A 17,147-nucleotide genomic window follows, 5' to 3' on the forward strand; every position below is an offset into this window, starting at 1 on the left:
CCAGATGAGGAAACGGAGGCACAGAGAAGTTGACTCACTTGCCTGAGGTCACACAGCTAGTAGGAGCAGAGAATATTCCTGGTATGCCCTTCAGGGATGCTGACAAGGCCCTTTGCCACACAATAGGGCTCCCACCAAACTCTGAAATTCCACCAGCGCAATGACGTCATCTTTTTTTTTTAAGCTACAGACACCATGGGTGGTCCCCAGACTGGGGGAGCTCAAAGGGTCTACAGAGACCACCTGGGCCCACCCGTCCTGGTACCAATGAGGGGCAGCACTTCATCATGTCTGGGGCCAGTGGTCAGGAGGCTGGGGATCCAGCCCCTTTGTCCCAAATGTCTGTGTGACCTTGACCACATCTCACCCCCATCCCCCTGCCCGCCTCCCCTCCCTGCAGCCTGCTTCTCTGATAAGGTGTTGGGAACATCTTGGCCCATTTTTTGGTTTGTATGTATCCAGAAACAAGACAATCAAAAGCCTCCTTTCTTTATTCTGCACTCAAACTGGTTTTTGCATTTTAAAACAGTTTTAGATTTACATAAAAGTCGCAAGGATAGTACAGAGAGTTCCCACACACTCCACGCTCAGTTTCTCCTACTGTTAACATTTCACATTAGTGTGGTGTGTTTGCCGCAATCAATGAACCAACCTTGCTACGTTAGTACGAACTAAAACCCGTACTTTATCCACATTCCCTTAGCTTTTACCTCTTGTTCCGGGATCCCATCCAGGTTATACCACATTCCATTTAGTCGTCCTGTCTCCTTAGGTGCCTCTTGGCTGTGACATTTTCTCAGACGTCCTTTGTTTTTGATGACCTTGACAGTTTTGAGGATTACTGGTCAGCTTTTCTGTAGAACGTCCCTCCACTGAGATTTGTCTGATGGCCAGACTGGGGTCACGGGTTTTGGGAGGAAGACCGCAGAAGCGAAGTGCCCTTCTCATCTCGTCATATCGAGTGTCCGTACTGTCAACATGACTTACCACTGGTGATGCTGACCTTGATCACCTGGTGGGTGGCGTTTGTAGGGTTTCGCCACTGTAGGTTACTCCTCCCCTCTCCTTCCATGCTGTGCTTTTTGGAAGGGAGTCACCATGCTCAGCCCTCCCTTAAGGGGTGGGGAGTTATGCTCTCCCTCCTTGATTAAATATCTAATGAAGTATTTGGAATTTTTCTGCACAAGAGAGATTTGCCTCTTCTGCCCCATCTATTTATTATTTGGTCATTTTCTTATATCAGTATGGAATCATGGATACTTATATTATACTTTGGGTTACAATCCAATACTACTTAACTATTTTGTTGCTCAAATTGTTCCAACCTTGGCCATTGGGAGTTTTTCAGTTGGCTCCTGTATCTTTGACACAGCCCCATCATTGTTTGCGTGTGTGTGTGTGTGTGTGTGTGTGTTGTGTGTGTGTGCGTGTGTGTTGTTTGTTTGTTTGTCAGAGCACTTCCTTACTTTGTGGCAACATAAGGTGCTCCAGTTTCTAGCGAAGGGAACCTCGTATAAAGAAAGTTGCTTCTGGTAGTGGGGGCTTCGCTGAAGAGTTGCGGTAACCTGAGTTGTGATAGGGACCAGCCATGTAGGTCGTGCCAGGCACCCTCCCAGGTGTGAGCCCAAGGACTACCAATTCCGTTCAGTGTTAGTGAGAACAGCATTCGGTGAAGCCCTTCTCTCGCCCCTTCCTGGTGCTGAGGCCAGGGAAGGGCACAGTCACCAGTTACTGCAGAATTGCTTTGTGTCACGCACCTGCTCATCTTTCTGACAGCCCTGCAGAACAGGGTGTGAGCTCTGTGCTGTCAGCGGGAAACTCGGCCCTGAGACGGTAGGAGCCTGACCGAGGAGTGTGGCTGCCAAGTGGTGGGACTTGACTCCCATCAACACTGGCTGCCTCAAAAGACTTTAAAAAAATAGAGCATCTTGGCTTCACCCCAGGAAATGCTTCTTTCTTTGGTTTGGAGTGAGCCTCGGCCCTGAGCGTGTTCTAAAAGCTCCCTAGGTAGCTCTGATACGCAGCCGGGGTTGAGAAATGCTGCTCTGTGCCATGCTACAACCACGCCGCAAGGAATGGGAAAGGTGGGCCTCGGTTTCCCCATATGTCAAATAAAGGTATTGGGCAATGTGTCCCTTTCTTGTGTTTCCAGTCCTCAGGGGTTCTGAGGATTTGTGACTTGGCTTTCTTACAGCCCTTTGCGCACACACACACACACACACACACACACAATCCCAAGCTCTGTCAGAGTCAGGACTGGGGATGTGAGGACGTTTGCCATGGGCCCACTCTCTCCCACATGCCCAGGGTGGGCTCCCGCCACTGGACTGCCGACCTCCATAGACACGGCGGCCCCTGCAGCTGTGGCCTCTCTGAAGAACCAACCACTTCTGTTCCTGCCCTAATGGGCATGATTGGAAATTTTCCCCCAGCAACTGGAAAATAGTCCTAAAATAACAAAAGTGGAAAAGCAGACAGCTCTGGGTTGTCCAGGCCAAAATTGGATAGTAAAAACAAAACCATTTATAGTGTATTTAGCTTAGGGTTTTTACGTATGTATCTGGAGAGGGTGAGGGGAGCGCGGTGGTTGCATAATTCTCTCCCTAGGCATATTCTGTCCCAGCTACTGGTGAAATCAGTTGGGCTTTCCAAAACCCACACTGGCGGAAGGTAGGCAGGAGAGGGTCCCGTGGCTGGCTGTGCCCCCTTCTGGATTGCACGCAAGCCTCTGGGGGGCTGGGAACACCCCAGGGGCACTGACGCTGGAAGAGTATCTTCTGGAAGGAAGGAGTCCTGGGATCCTTCAGCCTCTCCCTCACTACAGACTGGAAAAAGCCAGCTCAGAGAGGGGAGGTGACTTGCTCCAGGACGCAGAGCAAACCGGCATCAGAGCTGGGAAGGACACAAGTGTCCCGACTGTCAGCCCAGTGTTCTTACCACAGCTGCCCTCCTGTTGGCTTTTTTTTGGGGGGGGGGTTGGGATGGGGAATCCTAGCTCTTCAAAGAAAATTGGCCCCTCAGAGGGGCTGTGCCACCCAGCAGTTTGTACAATTGGGGGAAGAGGATTCTTCTGCTTTCTGAGAATTCCTGATCTGGTACACTGGGGGAGCTGACGAAAGGAGAGAGAAAAAAAGAAGGAACAGAAGGCACAGCTGACTCAGCCAGACAGCAGACATGGCTGGTTCCCAGAGAGGAGAGGGGTTGCGTAAGGACACTGGGCGCAGCAGGTTCCTTGGTGGCCTGGTTAACCCGGGAGGCTTTCAGGAGCAGCGGCCGATGGAGGGTCCCACTGTGGGCATGGCTGTGACTGCTCCATTTGTAGGAACCCTGGCAGCCCTCAGGTGAGTGTCCTGGAGGTGAACAAAGGTGGCCCCGGCACCTGTACTTGTCTCCCCACGTTCCCTCACTGCTCGCCTGGCTCTTCCTCCCGCTGCCGAGGCCAGAATTCTGGAGCTGCTAATCAGGACATCTTTCCTCATCCAGGGCGCCTGGTGCCCTCCCTGCTGCCTTTCTGATTGTTGGAGCCATCGATGAACAGTCAGGACAGGAGTGCTAGGGGCCCTGTGCCATCTGTCCTCAGGGCTGGGAGGCAGGCAGCAGGGCCTGGGGAAGGAAGTACCATGTACTGAGGCTTGTTATGTAGCAGGCACTCTGCTGAAGTCACCTGTGCAGCCTTTTCAATGGCTGGCTTTCATACTTCCCATTGAGCTCCATGAACTCCACAGGAGCGCCACATAGAAGGGAGAGAGGAGGGGATACCCAGCGGCTGAGGTCCCATGTCCGTGTACTCCTTGAGGCTGGGTCAGCGGAGGATGCTTTCAGCTTCAAGTAACAAGAAACCCGGCTGACAGTGGCTTCAGCCATAAGGCCACCATTGTTTACCTAGTGAGAAGTCTGGAGGTTAGGGTCAGGGCTGGTTTAATAGCTTAGTGATGCATTCAGTTCCCAGACTCTTCCCATTTTTCTGTTCTTCCGTGGTCAAAATGTTGGCCTTTGGTCCTCAGGTTTGATCCTCATGGTTGCAAAATGGCAGCTACAGCTACAGCCATCTCACCCATGCAGAGGCAAATGGCTTTCTTCTCCTAGGCTCAGTCCTTTTTTTAGGGAACAAATGTTGTTCCACATGCTTTATTGGCCACCCCTAATTGTGAGGAAGGCTTGGAAATGGAGCAGCGTAGTCATGACTGGCCTTGATCAAACATGGTATATCTCCTGAGTCAGGGGACATTGCCACCCAGGTCAGAATCAGGGTCTGTTAGCAAGGAAGGGGAGAGGGGACTGCTTCTTGGGGAGCTAACTCCTAGTGACTATCACAGGCAGGAACTGTCATGATCCCATTTTGCAGAGGAAGAAGCAGCCCAGAGAGTTCACACAGCTTCGAGTGGCCAACTAAGGACTAAACTTGGAGAGTCTTACATGAAAGGGCCCCGAGGCCCAGCACTCTGGGCCTTTCCCTTGAATGCCCATCCCCTTTCCCTGTCTCTTTACCAACCTGCACCCCCACACCATTGTATCATCTATACAGTGGGTATAATATTCCAAGCCTCAGGGAGGGAGTTGTTGCAAGGCAGCTAAAACCCCTTGAGTGCTCACGTTGGCAACACATATACTAAAATTGGATTGAAACAGAGAAGATTAGCATGGTCCCTGCACCAGGGTGACACACAAATTCATGAAATGCTCTATATTTAAAAAATAAAAAATAAATAAATAAAAACCTATGCTTTGCATAGAATACGTGCTCATTTAACACTGGTGGGTTGGTTGATTTGGAGCTTATATATTGTAGTGGTCACACTTTGGCCTGAAGATCACTGGTCTTGCATTCTTGTCCTGGCCCTGCCATTAACAAGTGAAATAACCTCATGAGGTCTTTTTACTTCTCTGGGTCTTGGATTCTTTGTCTGTAGAGTGAGGGGCTGGGCCACATCACTGGCTTTCAGACTTTCCACATGGACACTCTTTAGGAGCACCTTATAGAAGGAAAAGAGGAGGAGGATACCCAGAGGCTGAGGCCCCATGCCCATCTACCCCATGGCTGTATCATTGCCTGCTATCGTGTAGCAAACCACCCCAACGTTCAGTGGCTTAAAACAGTCACCATGTTTGCTCACAATTCTATGGGTCAGCAATTTGGGCTGGGTTCAGCTGAGTGGTTCTTCTGCTGGTCTCTTCTGGGTTTGATTATGCAGCTGCGATCACCTGGCAGCTTAACTGGGCTGGATGGTCTAAGATGGCCTCACTATGTGACCTGTGGTAGGTGCTAGCTGTTGGCTGAGCCACACGACTCCAGCAGGCTAGCTCAGACGTCTTCATGTGACAGCAACAGCCCAAAAGGGTGAGCATGGAGGCTGATGTGCCTCTTGAGGCCTAGGCTCAGAACTCCACAACGTCTCTTCTGCTGTGTTCTTTTGATCAATGCCAGTCCCAAGGCCGCTCTGTTTCCACCAAGAGGTGAAAGTAGATGCCACCTCTTGGTTGGTCCTTGGTGAGTAGCCTGTTGGGTGCTCTCCTATGCAATATCTCCATTACCTTTTCCAACACCGACAGGCAGGACTTTGGGTTCTTTTTTTTTCTATTTCTTTTTAAATTCTCCATATACAAGTAAAGTTTTATTTTTTGTTTGTGCTGGGTGCTGACAGGTGTTACTACTCCCATTTACAGATCAGAACACTGAGGCTCAGGGAAGCCACGTAATTACCCAGGGTCACAAAGCTGGTAACTGGCTGCTCAGGGCCCTCTGGGAGCCCAGGAAGAAGCACAGATTGGACCCTGCCCCCAGTTGGAGGAGTTCCTGTTGAGGGGCTCCTGTCTTCTTTCTTTCTCTCTTGGAATGTAAGGGTGGAGAACAGGGTCAATGTCTGAGCAAAGTGAAAACACCTACAAATGGTTATGTGCTAGGTGTGAAAGAGCTGGTTAGGTTGCAGGGTGGCACTGAGGGAGGTCCCAGTTGAGGCTGGCAACCATGGTCTGTTGTGCCAGTCACCCCGGGGAGATCGGTGGGGGTGGAGGTGTCAGAATAGTAAGGGAAAGTAACCATCAGTATGTTGTGTTGTGACCCTGGCCCATGTAGACCCCACCACTAACAAAAAGTCTACCCTTATTACAGGCAAGGGTCCTCTATTTATTCTCTTCAGTTCTATTTTGAAAAAAGAAATTGTTTTTATGTTGGAAAAGGAAACTGTTGGTGGCATTCTCACTAAAGGGACAGGACCTGCAATTTCAAGAACAGTGCCCTTCCTTCCTTCCTGTGCCATCCCTGACACGGGGGGAGGGGCGTGGGCAGCTCTGCTATGTGCATGTGTCCCCTGACCTGGGCGTGTGTCCTCTCACACGGGCACCACACGTGCAAAGGGGGCACTTTCCCCTTGAAGAAAACCACTTTATGGGGATAATAATCGCATCCCCCCATAAGTTTGGTAAGAAAATAAAGTGAGATCACGGAATCTAATGCACTGGTGTTTGGGCTTGCAGACGAGGGAGGCAATGTGTGTTAGCTGCTATTAATCAATAATAGCAATATTATTACAGTGTTTTATTAACAGCTGGAATAATACTATTATATTAATGATTCTGATGATATAGTGATATAATAATAATACGACAACCCAAAATAAGTGACCAAGGCAAAGATCTCAATCAATGGAGGTTTATTAAGCCAAAGTTTGAGGAAGTGCCTGGGAAAAGCACAACCACAGACAAATCTGTGACTGTTTGTCGACAGGGGGATTTGGGAGCTGCAGTATCTTAGGGGGGCAGGACATACAGAAAGGAAAACAAAGGGGGGGGTGCGGACAGTGAGGCAAAATGGCTACATTCTTGCCAGGCCCAGAAAATCGACATTTTATGTAAGATAAAGAAGAGAAAAAGGGAGTGAAGGAAGCATCAATTATATAGATGTCCCTGGGTAGGTGGAAGAATGTTTGATCTCGTCTTGTCTCTGTTCTGCACCTGGGAAGATAAACTTGTAATTCATTATTAGCGTGGAATTGAACAGACTTTAATTTTAGGTGCTCGTCTTAGTCTGTAGACCCAAAGTTACAATTTGCATGTCCTTGTTTATAGGAAGCCAGCAAGGAATTTCCCTATGAATGATCTGTGGGGACAATCCTTGCAGATGCCTGAGGCCTTTTACCTCTCCATGGAGATCTGATAGATGCATAATGTTAGTAACAGCCCTTCATTCGGAAGCAGGTGTTGCCTGACTCTGCCTGCTTCCCTTTTGCATCAGGAGTTGGGGGGGGTTGGTCCTGAGATTTTTATTTTCCTTTACAAATATTGGTAATCAGTAACAATGGCAGCAGAATTTGGAGCATCACCAAAGGGGTGGCAGGGCGGAGTATGCCTTGGTGGGAGGGGAAGTGTTCCTTGAAGGCCTCCTGTCTTTGGGACGCCCCCAGCCCCACTCCCCAGCCTTCCCGCGGCAGCTTTGGACAGACTCCTGGCCTTCCACTCTGCAGCCCAGGGGCGTGGGGCCCGAGTGGGAGAGGCTTAGACTGCAGGGGCGGGGATAAGGGTGGAGAGGGTGGGGAGACACTGTGCCCCAGGCTGGGGAGATTCCAGAAGGTATCACTTGGGAAGGAAGAATGAGCTTGCTCAGGGCCAACCAAGACTAACAAGGACATCCTTAAACAACAGAGCTTGTGAAAGGCAGCGGAGCCCCCTCCCTGTGATGACCCCGGGGAGGGCACTGCCCTGGGACCCTCGCTGGAGCAGAACCACTGCCCGGAGCGGGAGAAGTAGGAGTGTCTGTGAATGCACCGGCTCTGGTTTAGATGGCGGCCACTGTTGGCACTAGAGCACAGATCCGTCCTGGGAGCCCCGTGGCAGGTTTTGTCAGAATAGGGCACGCCCACAGGAGAAGCAGGTTGTCCTGGGTGGGACTTGGGGTCTGCACGGAGAGGCCTGGTGGCATGAAGGTCCCAAGCGTCAACACCAGCATCTAGGGGCTGACTCCAGTTCTGCCCCCTCCAGGTGTGAGATTTGGCCAGGCCCCCCTTCCAGAGTATGTCCTGTGGGCCACGCCCCTACAGGTATTAACTCAGTCATCACACTGGCTCGAGGAGGGGGTGTTCTGTTTTGGTCATTGTGCCTCAGTTTCTTCATCTGTAAAACAGGCATAATAAAAAGACTCACATCAGGGGGTGATTGTGAGGATGGAGCAAGTTAATATATGTGAAGTATCATAACAGTTCCTGTCACAGAGAGAGCTCTGTGTTAAGTATTAGCTATTTATATTTTCATGGGGAAAAAAGTATGAATTGACTAGTATCTGTGATTATTTCCAACGGCCTCTCCTGGAGCGAACGTGCTGGGGTGTGAGTTGAAACCCAGCCCCACTCCCGCACATTAGAGCTTTTCTGGGTGTGGACTCTGGACCACCCACATCAGGGTCAGCGGATCCAGGCCCCCCCCCCACAGAACCAGCATCTGGGCAGGGTGGGGGACATGGGAGTTTTAACCCCCTCCCCCACGGACTCTGTCTACAGCACGCTTTGAGAACTTTGACTTAGTCGAACCACTCCATGACTCAGTGGGCAGATGAGAAATGGAGGCACCAGGAGCCTCGATTTAGACACGGGCCAGGTGACATTTGGCTCCCGAGGGAGGCTTCACCGCTCCAGCCTGCCTCCTTATTTCGGGAACCTTCCGGTGACTTCCACCTCACTGTTGTCCTCCTCACCTCCACCCAAATCTCTGACTCATGGAGCTCCCTCCCCTCCTGTGTTTCAGATGTTCCTGGTCCGCAGGGACAGCAGCCTGAAGCACCTGGTGCTGTGTGTCCACTTTCCCTCCTTGCACGAGAGCTCGTCGGAGGTGCTGGAATACACCATCAAGGAGGAAAAGTCGAGTGAGTACCGATCTTCCCGTTCCGGCTCCAACCACACGGCAGCAACAGCAGCAAACGCTGCCCTGCTAACCACAGACTCCTGCCTACACCAGACGTGTTTAAAATTAGAAGCTCGAAGGTTTTAAGTGTGTGGTAAAATAGGGGGAAAAAAAAAAAAGTAAAATTAGAAGGGGGAAAAAACTTTCAGTTAAATGAAGTTTCTTGGCCATGCTGGTTTTGAATTCAGTTTATCACTCAAAAGTCAACGTTAGTTTCCTCTTACCCTCGTCAGGGCTTGTTGGCTTTGCTTCCTCGTGGCCACAGCGAAGTTTCCTCCTTAGCTCAGCAAGGAAGCTGGAGAAAGGAAAAGAGAGGAACTTCCTGGGCCCCTGGGTCATCCTGTAGCCCAGCACACACTCCAACCATGATCTGGGACAAGTCACTTCACCTCTGTGAGCCTCAGTTTTCTCATCTGTTAAAGGGACATAACGGTTACTGTCCTGCTTGTATCACAGAGCTTTTTTAGGGCCAAATGGGCAAGCGCTTTGAAAGACAGAGTTCTTGTGTGTGCACAGGGCTGCCAGAAGCAGGCAGGAGATGAGCCTCAGTGGAAAAATGTTTTGAGACCCCAGTCAAAGGTGGGTGTGTACCGATATGCAGTGTCGCCGGGCTCGGGCCCCTTGTGGACTGCTGGCTCAGCCATCCGTACCGGTTTCCCCTCCTCAGGGTCCATGTGTGCCCATGTCAGGTGTTAAAATCCAAAAGGCCTATTAGAAGCATCCATAGATTATTACGCGCACTGGCTTATGTCCTCTTGTAAATGGGTCCAGGGTGTTGTGAGAAGCTTTTTACCCTTGGTTAGCAGCAGAGTGACAAGACTTAAAGGAGGACGCTCATTTCATATTCCCCAGAGCTTGCTTCTCGAGAGACACTTGTGCCCCAGTGTCGGGCATGGACAGAGTTCCTGGCCTCAGGGGTCTCCCAGTCTGGTTGGAGGGTGAGGGACATGCTGGGGCAGAAGAGGTGGACACCTCTCGCTGTGCAGGGTAGCAGGTGTCACTGCAAAGAGACCTCTGCCTGGAGGGCACAGAGGATGCAGGTCACCATGGGGAGGACTCGGGGAGGGTGTCAAAGAGGAGGGAGCATTCAGGCTGAGTCCCAAACATGAGTTCAATTAAAGGTTGATTTTCTAGGCCCAGAAGTGGGCTGGAAAGTGAAAGCAGAGGCAGGTTCTGTTTCTGCTGTGAGGGGTTCTTCCCGTAGACACCAGACCCGTGCGGAGTGGAGAAGACACAGCTCACCCATTCACGTATTCAGCACACAGTTGCGGAGTGTGCACTCCATGCCGGTACTACTCACTACTGGGGAAGCAGCAGAAACAAAACACTGTCCCTGCCTCTCGGAGCTTACTTCAGAAGGAGGGAGGGGAATGGCAGAGGGGAATGCTGTGCAGAACAGGTGAGCGGGGATATTAGCTGCTGCAACAGCAACAGCACGCGGAATGGCCTAAACCCAGAAGAAGCTGGTTTCCTACTCCTCTGCAAGGTTCTGGCCAGTGGGGAGGGAACATTCAGGGACACCAGCTGGGGGAGGTTCTGCCACCTTCAGCGTGCAGCCTCCAGTTTCCTAGGGTTGAGTCCAGGCCAATAGGCTGGCAGGGAGAAAGAGCACAGAAAAGGCTTATGGTTGGGGGGAGGGTCTCACCCCAGGGCCTGAAAGTGGGTCTGCCACCTATGCCCACATCCCATTGGCTATTACTTGGTCATGTGATCATACCTAACTGCAAGGGAGATTGGGAAATGTAGTCCAGCCATGTGCCCAGAAAGGAGTAGATGGCCTGGGTTTTTGTGAACTGCAAGGAGTCTGATCACTGGGTTGGGGGTATGGGGACTGTGGGGTTGGGGAGAAGGTTGTTCATTTATAAAGCAAATTTGAATGACCCGTCCACGCTATGGAGTCCAGTGGGGAAGAAAGTGTGGGGTTTTCAAAGAGGGAGGAGAGGGTTATGGTTTTCCCAGACCAAGCATCCAGCACCGTCTGATGACTGCAGAGAGAGTGGGGTTGTTTGGGGCGTGTACTGCTCTCCAGGAACCTGGGTTCTTTGTCATCCCGCCAGGGCAAGGCATCTCAGCAGGTGTTTCTGGGGCCGCACAGACCCTGGGTGTGCTTGTGGCCTCCTGAGAGAGGATGACCATCCGCCCATCTACTTACGGACTACTGGGGGCAGCATGGTGTAGACCTGCCTCTTCCTGAGAGTGGCCAGGCTTTGGGGGACTCAGCTGCTAGCCAGTAGTTACCTACAATCCTTTAGAAACCCAAGACCCAACTGTGTTCTTGAGTGACAGCTCCAGCATTGGGAAAGTAGCCGAAAGCAGGGAGTCATGGTGTGCTGAGCATGTTCCTCATCAGCCGGTGCTCTGGGGGCCTGAGGTGGGGGTGTGTTCAAGGGCAGGGCGATCGGGGCGGCTTCTTGGAGCAAAGGGGCATCCGCTGGAGCACAGACTGTCTGGAAGTTCTGCTTCTCTCCTCCGTTCCTGCTCCTTTCCCACCTCCCTGCCCCCGCCTTCAGGGTAATCACTTCTAGGCTCTTCAACCCAATTACACCCCCTGGGAACCAGGACATCGTATCTGGTTTCATGTCCATTTTCCCACGAGGAGCCTGTCAAAGAAAAACCAGAGTCAGTCAGTAAAGCAGTAAAACCAGGTTTTACTCAGAACTACTGAGTTAGGGAAAAAGCCCTCTGAACAGAACTGGGCTCAGTTCTGCATACGGCATGGGCAAGTGGGAATTTATAGCCCAGGAGCAGGTGGGGGTCAGTGGATGGAAAATTACTAACAGAAAACGTCAGGGGTCAGGGGATCCCGGCTACACTGACCTAACAGGATTCTTGCTGCAGACGGGCCAGGGTGAGCAGACGCCAGCCGGGGATGGGGAAGGATGAGGAGCCCAATCGGATACTGACATGGGGGGTTCTGGCCAAACAAGGTTCTTTTGCTAAACCTGGATTTTACAAGAAAGTGCACAGAGGGGCCTGGGAGTAGGTTCAGGAGCCTAACTGAAGTTTGGTCCAGCAAAGAATCTTTGTCAAGCCCAAGGGACAAACCAGGGCACTCAAGGACAGAGACAGCTTACTTCCTTGGATTCTTGTCTTCCTCTCAGGGCCATGTCATAGAACCTCATTTTCTATTTTTAAACTTTTAAAAATTCAATGCTCAGTCAGACACGGTAGCTCACACCTATAATCTCAGCACTTTGGGAGGCCAAGGCGAGAGGCTCACTTGAGGCCAGGAGTTCGAGACCAGCCTGGGCAACATAGTGAGACCTTGTCTCTACAAAAAATTTTTTAAAAATAGCTGGGTGTGGTGGTGCACCCCTGTAGTCCCAGCTACTCGGGAGGCTGAGGCGGGAGGATCACTTGAGCCCAGGAGTTCGAGGCTGCAGTGAGCTATGACTGTGCCACTGCACTCCAGCCTGGGTGACAGAGAATGACCCTGTCTGGAAAAAAAAAAAAAAAAAAAATCGACGACTCATCCAATCATTGTTCACGTGCATTCACCGTAAATACCCAGATGGTGTCTATGAGTCTGTATGTCTTTTATTTTGCTCTTTCCTTACATTACTCCACTGCTCCCCACCCTCATTTCTCTGACGTCTGCCACCAGGGCGAACCGGGGCAACAATGAGACAGCTGCAGGAAATTTGTTTCTTTGCCATGTTGAGTCGCTGCTCTTCTCTCTTTGCTGTCTTCATTCAGTACCGTCCTCCTTAGCGTAGCGGTGGAGCACAGACCTTGGAAGCCACACAGCCTGTGTTTGATCCCAGCTCTGCCTTCCCTGCCCGTGTGACCTTGGGCAAGTTACTGTACCTCTCCAGGCCCCAGTTTCCTTGCCGACAAGATGGGGATAAGGACGGTGCCCTCCTCGTGGGGCCCTGGGAGGAGTTAGTGTGCCCGCAGTGCTTGGGACTTTAGCCACTGTGGCTGCGGCGGCTGCAGTGGGGGGTGGCCTGAGGAGGAAGTGGGCAAGGGAAAGGCCCAGGCTGGAGCTGGATCTTTGTTGGGGTTCCCCACACAGAGATGAGACAGGGGAAGGAGACGAGGGGATGCCCCGAAAGTGGGTGGTCAGCCCCATCTGTGGCCGGCTCTGTTTGCCTTGAGCAAGAAACGCTCACTCTGACCACTTCTGTGTTTCTGTGTGCTTGGATCGTCCTCTGGTTTCTTGTTAAGAGTTTCTTTGCAAAACCCTTAACCAGTCAGCTCAGGCTAGTCTTGCTGTGGTAACAAATGACCCTAAACTCCAGTGGCTTGCACGCAGAGCACACATGCACACCACGGACCAGTGACCAATCCTGGAGTGATGGAGATAGGACACCTTTCAGACAAAGAGTTCAAAATAGCTGTCCTGAAGAAGTTTGATGAACTTCAAGACAATGCAGAGAAGGAATTCAGAAGCCCGTCAGAGAAATTTAACAGAGATTGAAATAAATTTAAAAAATCAAGCAGAAATTCTGGAGCTTAAGAATTCAGTTGACAAACTGAGAAATGCATCAGTCTCTCAACTGCAAAATTGACCAAGCAAAAGAATTAGTGAGCTTGAAGACAGGCTATTTGAAAATACACAGTCAAAAGCGAAAAAAGAATAAAAAAAGAATGAAACACGCCTATAAGATCTAGAAAACACCCTCAAAAGGGCAAATCTAAGAGTTATTGGCCTTAAAGAGGAGTTAGAGAAAGGGATTGGGATCAAAGAAATGAACAAGTATTACCATTTACTGCCTCCCTGCTCCTCTCTGCTGCACTAAGGTGACGAGAAGACTTTGAGATGTCTGGGTCACCACTTGGCCTCACTGGGGACCCTCAGGGGCCCGAGGTGTATGAGTGGGGCAGAGACCCAGCAGAAGAGTCACCGGGGCAGGGGACGTACGATGGATGGGCCATGGGATGCCATGGGACACGGGACGTGGGATGGAAGAGGCTGCAGCCTGCCCCCTGATGGCTGACATGAGCCACCTGGCCAAGAGGACAGTAGCTACCTTTTGGTTCATGGGCTTTGAAGATGGTGACAATGACATATTCATGGGATGACATTTTTCTGCTGGCTGCTAGAAAAAGAAAGCTAGTTGGTCCTGTCTCCGGAAGAGGAGCCATGACACAGCGACAGATGCCCATGCAGGAAGCAAGCTGCCCAGCGCCTGTGGTCTGAGCCACCTGCCCACGCTTCCTGGGCAGCCCCATTTCACTCCCGCCTGTTCCCCTGGCTTTAGAAAGGCCTGCTTGTCTGGCCCAGGTAAGATCTCTTCCTGCCCTCAGCAGAGCTCCCACTCTCAGGCATGTGATTTTAGGCCAAGTAGTTGAAGTTGATAGATAAGTTTGTACCTGGGAACAGAGCCCATCTCCTGGACAAATGTGGCAAACACTTGTGCTGATTGGTGCTGCTGGCCATCACTGCTGGACTGTGGGGACCTTTTAAACCAAGGAAGGGAGAAATTCTAGGTGACTGGTCCCGGACAGCGGAGATCTGTATGTGTGGGCAGGTCAGGGCATCACCCAGAATGCCTTTGAGTTCTCCTCTTGGGTCGGGCCTTTTCACCAACTGCCCCACGATCCTCAAAAGAGATTTAACCTGTATTTGAATCAAAATGTATTAAGTCCATAAAAAGGTAAGGAGTGATTATTATTAAAATAGACTGGTGTGGAGAAGGCAACCTCTTGATACTGATGTGTTGATGGCATCGTGGTGAATCTCACACTCTTGTGAATGCAAACCTCTTTCGAGAGCTTGAGTGTTGCAAAGGCTGCCAGTTCTGGGTTTTTATTCTGTCTCTGTCACATTGTGACATCGGACATGTTACTTAACCTCTCTGTGCTTCATTTCCCTCATCTGCAAAATGAGGACATCTGCAACACAGCTATTGGGAGGACCGATGAGTGATTCAATCCCTGAGTACACAAACGGGGATTGGGACAGTTTCCTGGCACGTGAGAAGCACTCAACAACTTCTTCTACTGGACGAAATGGAGACACTGACAGGGACAAGCTCTCCCAGTTCCCGCAGGTAGTGAGTGTTTGCTGGATGCTAGCAGGGAGAATTAGCTGTGGGGATTGAGCAATGCGCAACTCATACCTCAGAACCCATCATTTCCTGCAATGCCCTGCTCTTGGAGAACTCCTCTAAGAAGCTGATTCATTCTTCTCATCTCACATTGGGTATTGCCCATAGAGTTTTTGTGTAAAATAACCACAGTTTGTTTCTTTCTACTTTTAGCATTCTCCTTTTTGGCCTCAACAACTGGAGTTGGACCTGGGGGGTGGGGGAAGGGGGAAATACATCATGAGATAATTTAACTCCAGCAACTTTATTGGAAAACTTTGGTGAATTAATTTCTGTTTTTTAAAATAGATTTTGAATCACAGTGTTGCATATAGTTTCTTAGCCTTCCTTTTTTTCACATTAATGTTTTATTTTGAGCTTTCTCGGTGTTATCGAATATTTCAGAGACTTAAATATGAGCTGGATGGCTTCTGATGGGAGACACTACAACAGGCTCTCGAAGACATGGCCCTTGACATTGGACCAGTGCGAGACACAGACACATGCACACTTAACTGAACTACAAGCCAGACGGCCCTAAACTGCACTTTGGGGGCTGCCAAACCAATGACTCTTGACTGCAGGAAACCAACCCAGGCCTCTTTGGGCCTTGGAGGATGGACAGGATATCGTTGTGAGAAAGAGAAATTGGGAAGCAGGCGTGTGAAGCTGAGACCACAGCCTGCATCAAGCCTGGGGGCAGGAAAGAGGCTCAGGGGAGGGTGGAGCTCTGTTGGGGGCGAGGTGGTTAGAAGTGGGGTCAAAGACGGGGCTGGGATGGTGGGATTGGGCCAGGTCACAAAGGGCCTTGACAGCCTCTCTGGAGAGTCTCTACTCAGTAAATGTATTCATACTAGTCTGTGAAGGACTAACCCCACCATAAAGTGGTGTTCTCTGCCAGGGGAGGGTGCATCTCAACAGGAAGAAAGGCTGTCATACTGATGTTATCGTGGGGCCGTGTCGGGCATTAGCCAGCAGATAGTGGGAGTTAGTTCATCCCGGCCATCCTGAAACAGCAGAGGAAGGCGCACCTGTTCTGTGCAAGGCTCCCTCTGACTGACAGCATCCTCCCCAGCCCCGCCGGCTTCCCTACAAGGCTACTTAGGTGGATGGTGAAGTTTTGTGATGCGTCTCTTGCCTGTTTGGAGCAGTTTCCCCTGGTTATCGCAGTGTGGAGGCCCCCTGGAAGAGTAATAATCCTATGGCCCCCTCCGGAAGCACCCTGCTTCCTTTCTATCCCCTGCCGTGTCTTCTGCTTGGGCTGCTCTCCCACTCCTCTCAGGCTACCAGATCTTTCTCAGCCTTTGTTGTCTGTTTCCTATTTTCATGTCTTCTTTCCCAGCTGGACCGGAAGCTTCTGAGTGTAGGGTTTGTGTCTGTTACATCTGTGGTCCCCATACCAGCAGAGAGCAGGGCATGTAGCAAGTGTTCAGCAAATACTGGGTCAGCTTGATCAACTGCCAGTAGCACTCCAGGCTTTGGAACCCAGTGGACCCGAGTTAAAATCCCACCCCTTTGCTTTCATCAGCTCTGAGATCTTGGCGGTGCTGCTCAGTCCCCTGCCTCCCTAAGCCTTGGCTTTCCCAACTGTGAGATGGACTCAAAATCACAGTGGTGGTGAACTGGAACCTTTAGGACAGTGCCTGGCTCTGTGTGTGCTCATAAAAAATTAATTGTCTCTCCTCCGTCCCTAACTGTCCCCCTTCCCATGTGGCATGGGACTTAGGGTTAGAAAACCTGGGCTCAGTCCAGTCTGGCATGTTTGTTAGAAGCTGGAAGTCACCACTCTGTCCTAACGACATGCAAAAAGCTGAACAAAGTAAAAACTCAACAACTCTTATTTGATCCATTAAAGGTGGGATCACAGGGCAAACCACGGTCCCCAAATTGGAGAGGCTAACAGTCCAGTGCCGAGAGTTGAGGCTTGCCGGAGCAGAAACCCATAAACACAAACTTCCACGGGAACTGGTGCCGAGAGAGGGAAACTTAAAGCATAACTGGTAAATTGCTGGAGGCTCAGTGTGGACAGTCTAAGAGCTAAAACCTGCAGGGGGCCCCTGCCATCAGGGGGCCCCACACTTTTGTGAGTTTTACCAGGTTCTCACAGTAAATATCGGAGAAGTATCCCCCTGTGCTTCTGGCAGCGGAAGGGGAAAGGAATTGTTTTGAAATCTGCCAGAGCGCTCTGTTCTTAACAAGGTCTGCCCTCAGGGGAAGCTTTACAAC

The 17,147-nt window shown here is 50.8% G+C and overlaps 1 protein-coding gene and 1 non-coding gene across 2 annotated transcripts in view; both read left to right on the forward strand.

The window, feature by feature from the left end:
* The window catches only part of RIN3 (Ras and Rab interactor 3), a 119,726-nt gene that overhangs the window by 39,071 nt on the left and 63,508 nt on the right, over positions 1-17,147 (forward strand). The window contains exon 3 of the mRNA XM_069465236.1: positions 8,734-8,851. Coding sequence (XP_069321337.1) covers positions 8,734-8,851 — 118 coding nt within the window. The remainder of the gene's footprint in view (positions 1-8,733; positions 8,852-17,147) is intronic.
* LOC138381035 (U6 spliceosomal RNA) lies at positions 4,586-4,692 on the forward strand. The gene has a single exon (XR_011232989.1). It is a non-coding gene; the product is annotated as a U6 spliceosomal RNA (small nuclear RNA).

This window comes from Eulemur rufifrons, chromosome 2 (genome assembly GCF_041146395.1).
Source record: "Eulemur rufifrons isolate Redbay chromosome 2, OSU_ERuf_1, whole genome shotgun sequence".
Lineage (NCBI taxonomy): Eukaryota > Metazoa > Chordata > Mammalia > Primates > Lemuridae > Eulemur > Eulemur rufifrons.